The sequence below is a fragment of the Salmo salar genome, chromosome 09 (genome assembly GCF_965601325.2).
Source record: "Salmo salar chromosome 09, fSalSal1, whole genome shotgun sequence".
NCBI lineage: Eukaryota > Metazoa > Chordata > Actinopteri > Salmoniformes > Salmonidae > Salmo > Salmo salar.
Window position 1 is genome coordinate 129,539,134 of NC_138299.1, and position 14,972 is coordinate 129,554,105.

The following is a 14,972-nucleotide window of genomic DNA, read 5'->3' on the forward strand; positions in this document are numbered from 1 at the left end:
TGAACATAACAAGATTCAACAACTAAGACATAAACTGATCAAGTTCCACAGACATGTGACTAACAGAAATTGAATATTGTGTCCCTGAACAAAGGGGGGGGGGGGGGGGTCAAAATCAAAAGTAACAGTCAGTATCTGGTGTGGCCACCAGCTGCATTAAGTACTGCAGTGCATCTCCTCCTCATGGACTGCACCAGATTTGCCAGTTCTTGCTGTGAGATGTTACCCCACTCTTCCACCAAGGCACCTGCAAGTTCCCGGACATTTCTGGGGGAATGGCCCCAGCCCTTACCCTCCGATCCAACAGGTCCCAGACGTGCTCAATGGGATTGAGATCCGGGCTCTTCACTGGCCATGGCAGAACACTGACATTCCTGTCTTGCAGGAAATCACGCACAGAACGAGCAGTATGGCTGGTGGCATTGTCATGCTGGAGGGTCATGTCAGGATGAGCCTGCAGGAAGGCTACCACATGAGGGAGGAGGATGTCTTCCCTGTAACGCACAGCGTTGAGATTGCCTGCAATGAAAACAAGCTCAGTCCGATGATGCTGTGACACACCGCCCCAGACCATAATGGACCCTCCACCTCCAAATCGATCCCACTCCAGAGTACAGGCCTCGGTGTAACGCTCATTCCTTCGACGATAAACGCGAATCCAACCATCACCCCTGGTGGGACAGAACCGCGACTCGTCAGTGAAGAGCACTTTTTGCCAGTCCTGTCTGGTCCAGCAACGGTGGGTTTGTGTCCATAGGCGATGTTGTTGCCGGTGATGTCTGGTGAGGACCTGCTTTACAACAGGCCTACAAGCCCTCAGTCCAGCCTCTCTCAGCCTATTGCGGACAGTCTGAGCACTGATGGAGGGATTGTGCGTTCCTGGTGTAACTCAGGCAGTTGTTGTTGCCATCCTGTACCTGTCCCGCAGGTGTGATGTTCGGATGTACCGATCCTGTGCAGGTGTTGTTACACGTGGTCTGCCACTGCGAGGACGATCAGCTGTCTGTCCTGTCTCCCTGTAGCGCTGTCTTAGTGTTATGAGAATTTTGTTCCCAATGTTCATAAACTGAACTTCAATTAAACTACTCAGTCTGCACCCCAGAGTTTGTAAGGTTCTGGTTAAATGACACAGACGGAGGCCCAGCCTACAATAGTCAACCAAGTTTATTCACGAGAGCTCTGAATATCATACAATGTACACAGCCTTTTATACCTAACATTTGGTCATATCATATGTCATACCCCTTACAGATGCCTCCTCCTCTTCTTTAACACTGTCAATGCTTATTTACAAGTCTTCTCCATCACATAAATTGCTTATCATATCCTGCCCCATGTTACATAATCTACTGCAAGCCTAAAGTTTTCTCCCCTCTCTGCGTGGGGAGACCTTCTTCCTGTTATCAGTTTCACTGTGGTCACAAGTTGTCTTCTGTCTGGTAACAGTTCCCCTTTTCCCTTGAATGTCTTGCCTATATTGCTAAATCATTAAGCTTAAACTTTTCCAATACACACACATTAGTACATTCATCTTATAATCACTCGGTTATACCTTTTCAGGGTGAAATAATTTAGTCAAACCATTAATCATATAATTTCCATTACACTTAGGTGTCTCACAGTACGGACATTGCAATTTATTGCCCTGGACACATCTGCAGTCCTTATGCCTCCTTGCAGCATGCCTAAGGCACATTCACGCAGATGAGCAGGGACCCTGGGCATCTTTCATTTGGTGTTTTTCAGAGTCAGTAGAAAGGCCTCTTTTGTGTCCTAAGTTTTCATAACTGTGACCTTAATTGCCTACCGTCTGTAAACTGTTAGTGCCTTAACGACTGTTCCACAGGTGCATGTTCATTAATTGTTTATGGTTCATTGAACAAGCATGGTAAACAGTGTTTAAACACTTTACAATGAAGATCTGTGAAGTTATTTGGATTTTTATGAATGATCTTTGAAAGACAGGGTCCTGAAAAAGGGACGTTATTTTTTTGCTGAGTTTATATGCCTTGTTAGGGAGATTAAGTATCATACATAAGGTGTTATGTAGTGAAAAAAGTGTGTTATTGCTGACAATACTGTCTTTACGTGATGACATATCTTCACTATTTACTTTAAAGTGACAGAATAAGGGCCATAAATATTCAAGTGTACGTCATCAGAAACATTCAACTCCAATTCCAATTCCACTTAACTACATAATGATATTACATGTCCTTAGACTTGGTTAGGTGCACATCTAATGTATTTCTATGTTCATCCTTCATACTGTATGAATTTTTTTTCTTCACGATATGTTTAGAATTGTGATTGAAAAAAATGCTTATTGTCATGTTACGACTAGTATTTATTACCTCATCCACAAGCCATTTGTGGGGCTGCAGAGTTTTAAACTCTGAATGATGGAGAAGGAAAGAGGAATTTTTGTCTGTAGACCTCACAACAGCAACCACCACCTCGCAATTGTTTCTTCGCCACAGAGCTGTGACCTGAAATATGCAAATGGCACACATTTAGAAGAGTTATTGTCCTCTTAAACATGAACTGAAAACAAACTATCACAATCCTTTAACATTTGAAAAAAACATACCTGGCCTGCAGCCTCATTGTCTTGAAGTGGACATTCTGAACCTTGTTTGAAGTCAGTAGGTAACATGACCAAGGAGCTATTGAAATTTGAAAGTTTGAAAAATTCATGTTAGAACGTGTGAGATGAAAATGGACAAACTAAAGGGTGTGCAATATAGAAGGGTAGTCAGTGGACGTTCTGAAACTTGTTTGAGTCAAGTAGGTCACATGACCAAGGAGCTATTTAAATTTGAATGAGAAAAATGTTTAGTACTTTGTTTACGCTCCCTAACTAATTCCAATACCAAATGCTGCTCACATTTCCACATGTTTATTAGCTTTGGAATGCGAATGAATGCCCAAATCGTGAAAATAATGTTGTTCGCATTTTTTCCAACATCATGCCACTTATTTGGAGTCTGTGGGTCAAGTGGTTTGAAAGCGCGAATATCCAACTTGAAACTTGATGGAATGCCCATATGCAGGAACACCCGAATTTTGGACTGCAGTTAGTTGCACACTATTAGGGAAAAATAGCTTGAGGTATTTAGGTGTCATTCTGACCATCCCATTTCTCGCGGGCTGTGACTGTTTGAGAACTTCTTCAGAATTGGGAGGAAACGGGAAGTGGCTGCGGTGTGCTAAACGATTTGTAAGGGAGTGACACAAGAGGGTGCATTTGGGTATAAACAGCACCGTTTGTGCAACTTTCCTGACCATCTGGACGAGGGAAGGGAGCATTTCGAAGTGCGGATCGAAGTGCGGAGGATGTGTACCACGGTTATGGCCATGGCTCTCAACTTACTTTGCCTTGTATTTATCACATCGGTGATTTTACCAACTGCGACATCAAGCACCTTCAATGAATCGTAAGTACGCTACAAAACATTTAATGTACAGTAGTAGGCAGTAGAAGCACGTAGTGTTTTCGTAATTTAATTGAGGGATTAAACTCACAACAAGCAATTGTTGTTTACTTGTTTGGCTGCATACCACAGTCTATAATCAAATTGAGGAATTCATTATTCTCCGTATTCTCCAGGCTATGCTCTAGGGTAGGTCACCTGAGCAATATAATTATTTGAGTTATAAACATAATATTACATAACAACAAAATCGTGTATATGCTTACTGCACTGATATAGCTGAATATCTGCTTGTAATTGTCTCCATTTGTGAATAACATATATAAAAAAGTTGGAAGTGGGAAGGCCACAGGACAGGAAAAGTACCATTCTCTCTCTTTCTTGCACGTGAGAGGCATTTAATATCTTATGAGACATGCTGGCAAACAGGCCTGTACATTTTTGGGTTACAAATCCGACTTGTGATAGTCCTTGATAGTCCATATTAGTGTGCTTTCCTCCAATGTCCCTCTGTGCAATCATCCCCAACAGGGGCTTCATGCACCTTCAAAATCAGAGGGGCACAAAGTATGTAAGGATGGCTGGGGGGTGGTCCATAGGGGGCTTAGGCCCCTGGCCTGAAGTTAGAGAATGTTGAATGTTGCTTTTCTAAAGTCTCCCAACTTGCCAACAGGCATGCCGGCTAAGAGTAGCTTGCTTGTCTATCTTGATTGATAGCCTGAAATGGCTTCTTGGTAGCTTTATAAGGTTAGGAGACTGGGAACATATCTGTGCTAGCTAAAGCCAACTAATACTTCTGTAAATGTGTTATTTCAGTTTAAATTTGTAATAAATGTGAACATTTCTATGAACCTATTTTTGCTTTGTCATTATGGGGTATTGTGTGTAGATTTGAGGGGGGGAACAAAATGTGGAAAAAGTCAAGGGGTCTGAATACTTAACAAATGCATGTGTGTGTGTGTGTGTGTGTGTGTGTGTGTGTGTGTGTGTGTGTGTGTGTGTGTGTGTGTGTGTGTGTGTGTGTGTGTGTACACACTACCGTTCAAAAGTTTGGAGTTACTTAGAAATGTCCTTGTTTTTGAAAGAAAAGCACATTTTTGGTCCATTAACATCAAATTGATCAGAAATACAGTGTAGACATTGTAAATGACTATTGTAGCTGGAAACGGCAGATTTCTTTAATGGAATTGTACACCTATTTAGATGAGGCCCATTATCAGCAACCATGACTCCAGTGTTCCAATGGCACGTTGTGTTAGCTAATCCAAGTTTATCATTTTAAAAGGCTAATTGATCATTAGAAAAACCTTTTGCAATTATGTTAGCACAGCTGAAAACTGTTGTGCAGATTAAAGAAGCAATACAACTGGCCTTCTTTAGACTAGTTGAGTATCTGGAGCATCAGCATTTGTGTGTTCGATTACAGGCTCAAAATGGCCAGAAACAAAGACCTTTCTTCTGATACTCGTCAGTCTATTCTTGTTCTGAGAAATGAAGGCTATTCAATGCGAGAAATTGCCAAGAAACTGAAGATCTCGTACAAAGCTATGTACTACTCCCATCACAGAACAGCGCAAACTGGCCCTAACCAGAATAGAAAGAGGAGCGGGGGGCCCCGGTGCACAACTGAGCAAGAGGACAAGTACATTAGAGTGTCTAGTTTGAGAAACGGACGCCTCACAAGTCCTCAACTGGCAGCTTCATTAAATAGTACCCGCGAAACACCAGTCTCAACGTCAACAGTAAAGAGGCAACTCTGGGATGCTGGCCTTCTAGGCAGAGTTCCTTTGTCCAGTGTCTGCTCTTTTGACCATCTTAATCTTTTATTTTTATTGGCCAGTCTGAGATATGGCTTTTTCGTTGCAACTCTGCCTAGAAGGCCAGCATCTAAGTGACCCCAAAGTTTTGAAATTCATTAGGCCCTAATCTATGGATTTCACATGACTGTTCAGAGGCGCAGCCATGGGTGTGCCTGGGAGGGCATAGGCCCACCCACTGGGGAACCAGGCCCAGCCAATCAGAATGAGCTTTTCCTCACAAAGGGGCTTCATTACAGACAAGTACTCCTCAGTTTCATCAGCTTTATGGGTGGCTGGTCTCGTGATGATCCCACAGGTGAAGTAGCCCGATATGGAGGTCCTGGGCTGGCGTGGTTACATGTGGTCTGCGGTTGTGAGGCCGGTTGGACGTACTGCAAAATTCTCTAAAATGACATTGGAGGCGGCTTATGGTAGAGAAATTAACATTACATTCTCTGGCATCAGCTCTGGTGGACATTCCTGCAGTCATCATGCCAATTACACGCTCCCTCAACTTGAGACATCTGTGGCATTGTGGTGTGACAAAACTGCACATTTTAGAGTGGCCTTTTACAAGGTGCACCTGTATAATGATTATGCTGTTTAATCAGCTTCTTAATATGCCACATCTGTCTGGTGGAGAAAGGAGAAATGCTCACTAACAGGGATGTAAACAAATTTGTGCACAAAATTTGACAGAAATAAGCTTTTTGTGAGTATGGAACATTTCTGGGATGTTTTATTTCAGCTTATGAAACATGGGACCAACACTTTACATGTGTTTTATATGTTTGTCCAGTGTGTATATGTATATCTATTTTAAACAGTACAAATGAGTGGGCATGACGCCTTTGTTCCCCAATACATGGTTTACAGACCATCAAAAAACGAATTGGTATTCCCTCCAACACTGTCTGAAACAGAATCAATTGTGCCCTCAATTTCTCATTGTTTGGACTCTGACTGGGGCACATAGCCAGAGACAATTAAGGTCACTTTGTCCCCAACTTTAAAAAGTCAGTAGACTACAAAGGAACTAAAGAGCTGTTTGAGTACACTGCCACTTAAGTATTATTACCACAGCTGCATTCATGCTGACTCTTTCCCTTTTAGGATTTACCTGGTGACAGTCAGCTCGGAGCTGGTAGGAGGGACCACAGAGAAACTTTGTGCTCAGGTCCACCAAGCCACAGAGCCTCTGTCGTTGAAGGTGTCACTGGAGATGGAGGGTGGCAGCAGCACCATTCTACTGGAGGAAGACGTAACACAGGACTTCTATCGCTGCATCTCCTTCCAGGTCAGCTGCAACTGGGCTGCGTTCAGCAGGCTACAACGTTGTGGAACGCTCTGATATAAATATTTAATGTAGAACCAACATGCCTCTCTGACTTGTAGGTTAAGGAATCATGCCAGCCCTATGTATGACATTTCTAACTGCAAAGTTCCACAACGATGTGAGCCACTGAATGTGGCCCTATTCTATCGTCTCTCATGCAAAAGCATCCCGACCACAGTCAACAAGCCAATGGGTTAAATGTTGACGTCATTTCTTTACTTAACTAACACTGACCGGATTCATCAGCTTTAATAGTAGCTGACAGTTTGAATTGGGTCTCTTTCCCGTCAATGTTATGGTGTTACACAACCTGTGTCTCGCTTCATATTGATTTTAGCTGAACAGTTACCCTCATCAGTTGTACATACACTGAGTATACCAAACATTATGAACACCTTCCCAATTTTGAGTTTTGACCTTAACAGCCTACATTTATCGGGGCATGGGCTCTACAAGGTGTCAAGCGTTCCACAGAGATGCTGGCCCAAGTTGGTTGGATGTCCTTTGGGTGGTGGACCATTCTTGACACATCACACACAGGAAACTGTTGAGTGTGAAAAACCCAGAAGCGTTGCAGTTCTTGACACTAACTGGTGCACCTACTATCATAGCCTGTTCAAAGGCACTTATCTTTCAATCTTTTGTCTTGCCAATTCACCCCGAATGGGGCACATACACGATCCATGTCTCAATTGTCTCAAGGCTTAAAAGCTCTTTAACCCGTCTCCTCCCCGTCATCTACACAGATTTTTGAAGTGGATTTAACAAGTAACCTCAATAAGGGATCATAGCTTTCACCTGGATTCACCTGGTCTGTCTATGTTATGGAAAGACCAGGATGTTCTTAATGTTTTGTGCACTCAGTGTATGTCAGATTACAGTTGATAGAATCTCCTGACTCTTCTTCTGTGGTCATTTTGTCATCTAAATAAAGTTCTATTCTTACTAGCTTTTAACTTACCTATGCGCATTCATTCAACAAAACACATTCATTTCAGTCTTTTATTTTGAGTAGTTTGGTTGTAACTCTGTCATGTTGTGTGGAACTCAACTTGGATTCCAGGCTGGGTGTTGTATGCAAAATGATCCAATCTATTAAAGGCAATAGCAGTTATTTGAAATCGTACTTTGCTATGCTGAGGTTATCTACCATTTAACAAAAAGCCCCCTGTTCTCAAGCTACTTGGAGAGCCAAGCTTTGGTTAGGAGCTAGAGGATTGTAGAAGTTCTAACAAGCTTCCATTCTTCTGTTTTTCATGTTGTAGGTACCCCCAGTGAAAGCTGACAGTGTGGCCACTGTCAATGTCAGCATCAAGGGGAGGAAGGATGAGATGAGTAAAAAGACCAAGATCCTTATCAAGCCTAAAAGATTCCTCACCATTTTCCAGACAGACAAACCAGTCTACAAACCTGGACAGACAGGTAGTTAGATATCATCTTTGATGAACACTGAAACTGACCCTTCCTGAGTTATTACTTGTAAATGTACTAAACTGACCCTTTTGTCTAGGCCTACTGTTAATTTTGATTGCTGATTATGCATACTTTACAGTATATTTGTGAGGCCATTAGAAATGTCCTTCCTGAAATGGATGATGGATATACTGTACATAGACAGATACTATATAGACAAATGTTTCTACCACTTTTCCAGTCAAGTTCCGAATCGTCTCGCTGGATGCCAGTTTCTTGTCATTCAATCAGATGGTAAGTTACTCTTTCAATGTTGTTCAATATAAATAAAGTTACTCTTTCAAAGCATTTAAGTTGGGTTGAACAGGACAGCCGAGTGTTAGTCAGCTTTGGAACATTCTAGGGAGGTGTGGTTTGGGAGTGGTTTACTGTAGTTGAGTAAGGAAGGCAAGTGATGGAGCAATGATTTCATCCTCTTGCGGTCCAATTTTGTCTACTATTATTTTATTTGTTTAATGGGTCAGTGTGTGTGTGTGTGTGTGTGGGTGGGTCAGAAAACATGTGGTCAGAGTTCATTTGGCCTGGTTGTTTGAGCAGAGCATCTGAGTCAACATGAGCTCAAGGCCTGCTCTGTACTGTAACTCTGTAGATAAAGATGCCTGTACTGTAGAAACTGTTTTGGAAAGTTATGAAATGTTTGTTTTAAACCCATTTCCTGACACGATAGTATTTCCCTTTAGGCCTACTATGAAAATAATTTTGGAAAATAATAAAGTTTTAAAATGTATTTTTTGGGCCAAATGCTGAATATTTTGTTTCTCTTTTCTAGTATCTAACAGTGGAGCTTCAGGTGAGACTCATTCAAATCCATTGCAACTAAAAACCAAAGCTGTATATAATAATGACATGATCTCCCTTCAAAAATATTACCTGCCAATATGTTCTGTGGCATGAATTTATACAATGCCTGTCTCTATAACAAAAATACCTACCTTCAACCTATTATGAATCTGTATACAGGACCCAAACTCCAACCGCATTGCTCAGTGGTTGAACCAGTCAACAGTGAGTGGAATTCTGGACCTGTCCCACCCCATGTCCGCAGAGGCAACGCAAGGAAGTTACATCATCACTGCATGGAATGAGAAGGGAGAGCAAACCTCCCAAAACTTTGACATCAAAGAATATGGTGAGGAAATTGGCATGGGATAAAAAGAGAAAAGCATGGGATAAAACAATCTGATGATTACATTGTGGTTATATTGTTTTTACATGGTGATTTAATTGTGGTCTGTGATTTGTTTTTGGTGTAGTTCAACAGACCATGAGGATGTAATATCTGTATGTATTTTTTAGTGTTGCCCAAATATGAGGTGAAAGTCTATCTTCCCCAAACAATCACTATTCTGGACAAGCAAGCAACACTGAGAGTTTGTGGAAAGTAAGTGCATAAGATGATCGAGCATGATAGACAGTAAGATGATAATGACAAACAAGCTTTTAAACTGGGACATTTTATGGGAAGAATATTAAGTCAGACTTAATTTGTGTGTTGCATAGACTATACTTGATATGTACTGTCCCATGTTTGATACTTGCTCATGTTCATAGCTGTTTCTATTTTTACAACACATAATTGCCATTGTTGAATTGTTTTTCTTCTGTTGACTTTGTTTCTAGATACACTTATGGAAAACCAGTGCTGGGGTCTGTCACGGCGAAAGTTTGCAGAAATGTCATTCAATATCGCTGGTTATATGAATCTAGTAATATCTGCGAGTTGTATCTTATGAAAGTAAGTATTTTTTATTCTTGTTATGCCAAATTCTTTGACGAAGAACACTCACTGTGGGGAAAATGTTGAGGTTTATAGACGTTTTCGTAGCGGATTTAAGCTGAGCTACAACTGTACTCATTCTGCCTAGACAGACGCAACTGGTTGTGCAACCCAAATTATTGACGTGACCCGGTTCGGTCTAAATGAATCAAAGTTTGATGACTTCGAAGTGGAGACTGAGATGGAAGAATATGGAACTGGTAGGAGAGAACCTTATCTTGAACGTAGAGGTGTTTACATGCTGAACTGTTAACCTCTGACCATTGCCTGTGTTCTCTCCAGGGGTCATCCTTAAAGGTAGTGGCAAGGCAAGCTTCACCAATGTCATCATAACTGTTCGTTTTGAGGACGTGCCCCAAGCATATAAACCAGGAATTGCATACGAGGGGAAGGTGAGGACAAACTATGTTAACAAATGCCTTTTTAATAACACTGCAGAACATGTATTACTCAGAAAAATCGATTTGACCATGAAGTGGTGATAAATGTTAACATGTAATTTGGAGCATCTAAACTAGGCTCTTGATATCTTGTATGCAATGGGAGTGTACATTTAGTATATTGGATGTCTGCAGTCATCCTCTCCTGTGTTTTCAGATCAAGGTGACCGGTCCAGACTCTACTCCCGTTCCCAATGAGCCTGTGTATCTCTTCCTACAAAACGGTGGCCAATCTGAGAACTGGACTCTCACCACAGACAGCAAGGGCATTGCTTCTTTCTCTCTAGACACTTCTCTATGGACTTCTGATTCTGTCTCTCTGTCGGTCAGTGGTCACTCGCTCATGGTTTCCTCTATTAAATATTTAATGGTATTATTTACTGTGAATATTCAGTTTGTTCTGAGTGAGATCATTCATTTCTCCTGGTGTATTCTCCAAGGTTACTACAGCTTCTTATTTTTCATACATTTTCTGTGTTTCTTGAACCAGGCTCGTTATCAAAAGGTTATGGAGGATTATCCGTACGTGCGGGGTGTGCGTAGACCAGAATATTCATCCGATTACCAATTCACAAGAAAATTTCATTCCAAGAGCAAGAGCTTTGTGAAGATAATGCAGGGCGAAGGGAAGTTCTCCTGTGAGAAGGACGGTATTGTTCTTGCTCGCTACATCATCCACGGGGTGGAGCTGAAAAGGGGACAGACGACCCTGGACTTTTTCTATCTGGTAAGGTTAAAGGGATGTTTCACTCAAAATACCACCTAACATGATTTTTACACTTTGTCTGTGGTTTTGGGATATATATTTTACTTGCTTCGGTATTTGATTGTCATATTGTGTTGGGTCTGGAAATATTTTAAGAATGGCTCGGGCAAACCATACAGTTCTTTACATGCAGTTGAAAAGTTAATCATTGGTGATATTCAGTAATTTAACACTTTAATAATGCAGAACTTCAAGATATTTGCTAGCAGATCTCCCGGTTTTAGGCAATGTTCCAGTCTCCCTGGGTCACTCTCTGGTTATTAATGTTGATGCTGCCACCTGGCTGTCTCTTATGTCCCAGATTATATCTAGAGGCAGCATTCAGCAGCACGGCCGTCTTCCGGTGACTGTTACAGAAGGAAAAGGTAAATACATTGGACTTGGATTCTCCCGAATGTTTCTTGCCATTTTTCATTAGGACTTCTCAGAACCCCACTTGATTAGAGAACATTCCTCCTGGAAAAGGCCTAATGGCATTAAACTGGCATGGGATAAAAAGCTGTCACGACAGGATTCAATCATCCAGATTACATCTTCAATACAAGTTCTTACTGCACAGTGTACAGTATATTTCAAGTTCATACGCTAATCAGAGAACACAATGTCCGTATTGGATGATTGGTGGTTTACGGTGACTTAATGGCAATCCCATTGTCCATCTCTTATTTTAGTAAACCAAGGGGAACTGATGCTCTCGCTGCAGCGGATGCCTGAGCTGACCCCTTTTGCCCAGGTGGTGGTGTACACCGTGTTGCCTGATGGGGAGGCAGTAGCAGACAGCCGAGACTTCCCCATTCAACTCTGCCTAAAAAACAAGGTAGGCAACTCGGTGTCTTTTGCCAGCCACATGAGATGTCAAAATGTCTCATCAGAGAGCCTGAGCCATGTAGATAAATTGGGTCAACATGTGCACTACAATCGCTTTCCAAAATGACTTTGCATCAGACTATGATATGAAATGCTTCAACTGCTCCTCTTTGATCATCACGTTCGTCGGGTCTGTTTCTATCCCTCTAGCATTTATGTTGTGTGGGCTCTATTCCAATTCCAGTACTTGAAATGAACCAATGTGTTGGACATGTATGCTAGTATACAGTGCCTTCAGAAAGTGTTCACACCCCTTTATTTTCCCCACATTTTGTTGGGTTAGCCTGAATTTAAAATGTATTTAATTTAGATTTTGTCCACTGATCTACAGACAGTACCCCGTAATGTCAAAGTGGAATTTTGTTTGTAGAACATCTTAGAAATGAATAAAAAATGAAAAGCTGATGTCTTAAGTCAACAAGTATTCAACCCCTTTGTTATGGCAAGTCTAAATAAGTTCATGAGTAAAAATGTGCTTAACAAATCGCTTAACAAGTTGCATGGACTCATTCCGTGTTCAATAATATTGTTTAACATGATTTTTGAATGACTACCCCATCTCTGTTCTCCACATACAATTATCTGTAAGGTCCCTCAGTTGAGCAGTGAATTTTAAACACAGATTCAACCACAAAGACCAGGGAGGTTTTCCAGTGCCTCTCAAAGAAGGGCACCAATTAGTAACAGATGCTGACAATCCCTATGAGCATGGTGAAGTTATTAATTAGGCTTTACTACAATGATACAGGCGTCTTTCCTAACTCAGTTGCCGGAGAGGAAAGAACTGCCCTGAGACTCTACAATACTAACCTAAATGACAGAGTGAAAAGAAGGATGCCTGAGCAGAATAAAAGTATTCCAAAACCTGCATCCTGTTTACAAGAAGGCACTTAAGTACTACTGCAAAAAATAAGGCAAAGAATATGAAGCGTTATGTTTGGGGCAAACCAATACAATGCTTGTCATCGGCAAGGGCTAAGAAACAGAATACAGCTATAAGCACAGGCAAAATCCTAGAGAAAAACCTGGTTCAGTCTGCTTTACAACAGACACTGGGAGACAAATTCACCTTTCAGCAGGACAATAACTTAAAACACAAGGCTATTTCTTACCAAGACGACATTGAATGTTCCTGAGGTTTGGTTATTATTATAATTTTTTTAAATATATATATCTTTTGAAGTCGGAAGTTTACATACACTTAGGTTGGAGTCATTAAAACTCACACATTTCTTGTTAACAAACTATAGTTTTGGCAAGTCGGTTAGGACATCTACTTTGTGCATGACACAAGTACATTTTCCAACAATTGTTTACAGACAGACAATTGCACTTGTAATTCACTGTATCACAATTCCAGTGGGTCAGAAGCTTACAGACACTTAGTTGACTGTGCCTTTAAACAGCTTGGAAATTTCCAGAAAATGATGTCATGGCTTTAGAAGCTTCTGATAGGCTAATTGACATTATTTGAGTCAATTGGAGGTGTACCTGTGGATGTATTTCACGGCCTAGCTTCAAACTTTGCTTGACATCGTGGGAAAATCAAAAGAAATCAGTCAAGACCTTTCACATACACCTTAGCCAAATACATTTAAACTCAGTTTTTCTCAATTCCTGACATTTAATCCTAGTAAAAATTCCCTGTCTTAGGTCAGTTAGGATTACCACTTTATTTTAAGTATGTGAAATGTCAGAATAATAGTAGAGTGACTAATTTCAGCTTTTATTTCTTTCATCACATTCCCAGTGGGTCAAAAGTTTACATACACTCAATTAGTATTTGGTAGCCTTCCCTGTAGCTCAGTTGGTAGAGCATGGTGTTTGCAACGCCAGGGTTGTGGGTTTGATTCCCACGGGGGGCCAGCAAAAAAAAAATGTATGAAATGTATGCATTCACTACTGTAAGTCGCTCTGGATAAGAGCGTCTGCTAAATGACTTAAATGTAAATGTAAAATGGTAGCACTGCCTTTTAACTTGGGTCAAATGTTTCAGGTAGCCTTCCACAAGCTTCCCACAATAAGTTGGTAGAATTTTGGCCCATTCCTCCTGACAGAGGCTGGTGTTACTGAGTCAGGTGTGTAGGCTTCCTTGCTCGTACATGCTTTTTCAGTTTTGCCCACAAATTTTCTATGGGATTGAGGTCAGGGCTTTGGGATGGCCACTCCAATACCTTGACTTTGTTGTCCTTAAGCCATTTTGCCACAACTTTGGAAGTATGCTTGGGGTCATTGTCCATTTGGAAGACCCATTTGCGACCAAGCTTGAACTTCCTGACTGATGTCTTGAGATGTTGCTTCAATATATCTACGTAATTTTCCTTCCTCATGATGCCATCTATTTTGTGAAGTGCACCAGTCCCTCCTGTAGCAAAGCACCCACACAACATGATGCTGCCACCCCCGAGCTTCACTGTTGGGATGGTGTTCTTCGGCTTGCAAGCCTTCCCCTTTTTCCTCCAAACATAACGATGGTCATTATGGCCAAACAGTTCTATTTTTGTTTCATCAGACCAGAGAACATTTCTCCAAAAAGTACGATCTTTGTCCCCATGTGCAGTTGCAAAATGTAGTCTGGCTTTTTTTTATGGTGGTTTTGGAGCAGTGGCTTCTTCCTTGCTGAGCGGCCTTTCAGGTTATGTCGATATAGGACTCGTTTTACTGTGGATATAGATACTTTTGTACCTGTTTCCTCCAGCATCTTCACAAGGTCCTTTGCTGTTGTTCTGGGATTGATTTGCACTTTTCGCACCAAAGTACGTTCATCTCTAGGTGACAGAATGCGTCTCCTTCCTGAGCGGTATGACGGCTGCGTGGTCCCATGGTGTTTATACTTGCGTACTATTGTTTGTACGGATGAACGTGGTACCTTCAGGCTTTTGGAAATTGCTCCCAAGGATGAACCAGACTTGTGGAGGTCTACAATTTATTTTTCTGAGGTCTTAGCTGATTTCTTTTGATTTTCCCATGATGTCAAGCAAAGAGGCACTGAGTTTGAAGGTAGGCCTTGAAATACATCCACAGCTACACCTCCAATTGACTCAAATGATGTCAATTAGCCTATCAGAAGCTTCTAAAGC

General features: G+C 41.4%; 1 protein-coding gene across 2 annotated transcripts in view; it reads left to right on the forward strand.

Annotated features, from left to right (window-relative positions):
* The first annotated feature begins 3,144 nt into the window (after positions 1-3,144).
* LOC106612540 (alpha-2-macroglobulin) overlaps positions 3,145-14,972 on the forward strand; it is a 40,615-nt gene continuing 28,787 nt past the window's right edge. For both annotated transcript variants that reach the window (XM_045724496.2, XM_045724497.2), the window contains exons 1-14: positions 3,145-3,437; positions 6,347-6,530; positions 7,835-7,991; positions 8,224-8,276; positions 8,812-8,832; positions 9,003-9,171; positions 9,339-9,423; positions 9,663-9,777; positions 9,908-10,019; positions 10,102-10,211; positions 10,417-10,584; positions 10,750-10,986; positions 11,327-11,390; positions 11,697-11,842. In XM_045724496.2, the coding sequence (XP_045580452.2) occupies positions 3,337-3,437; positions 6,347-6,530; positions 7,835-7,991; positions 8,224-8,276; positions 8,812-8,832; positions 9,003-9,171; positions 9,339-9,423; positions 9,663-9,777; positions 9,908-10,019; positions 10,102-10,211; positions 10,417-10,584; positions 10,750-10,986; positions 11,327-11,390; positions 11,697-11,842 (1,722 nt within the window). In that variant the 5' untranslated portion in view covers positions 3,145-3,336. The remainder of the gene's footprint in view (positions 3,438-6,346; positions 6,531-7,834; positions 7,992-8,223; positions 8,277-8,811; positions 8,833-9,002; positions 9,172-9,338; positions 9,424-9,662; positions 9,778-9,907; positions 10,020-10,101; positions 10,212-10,416; positions 10,585-10,749; positions 10,987-11,326; positions 11,391-11,696; positions 11,843-14,972) is intronic.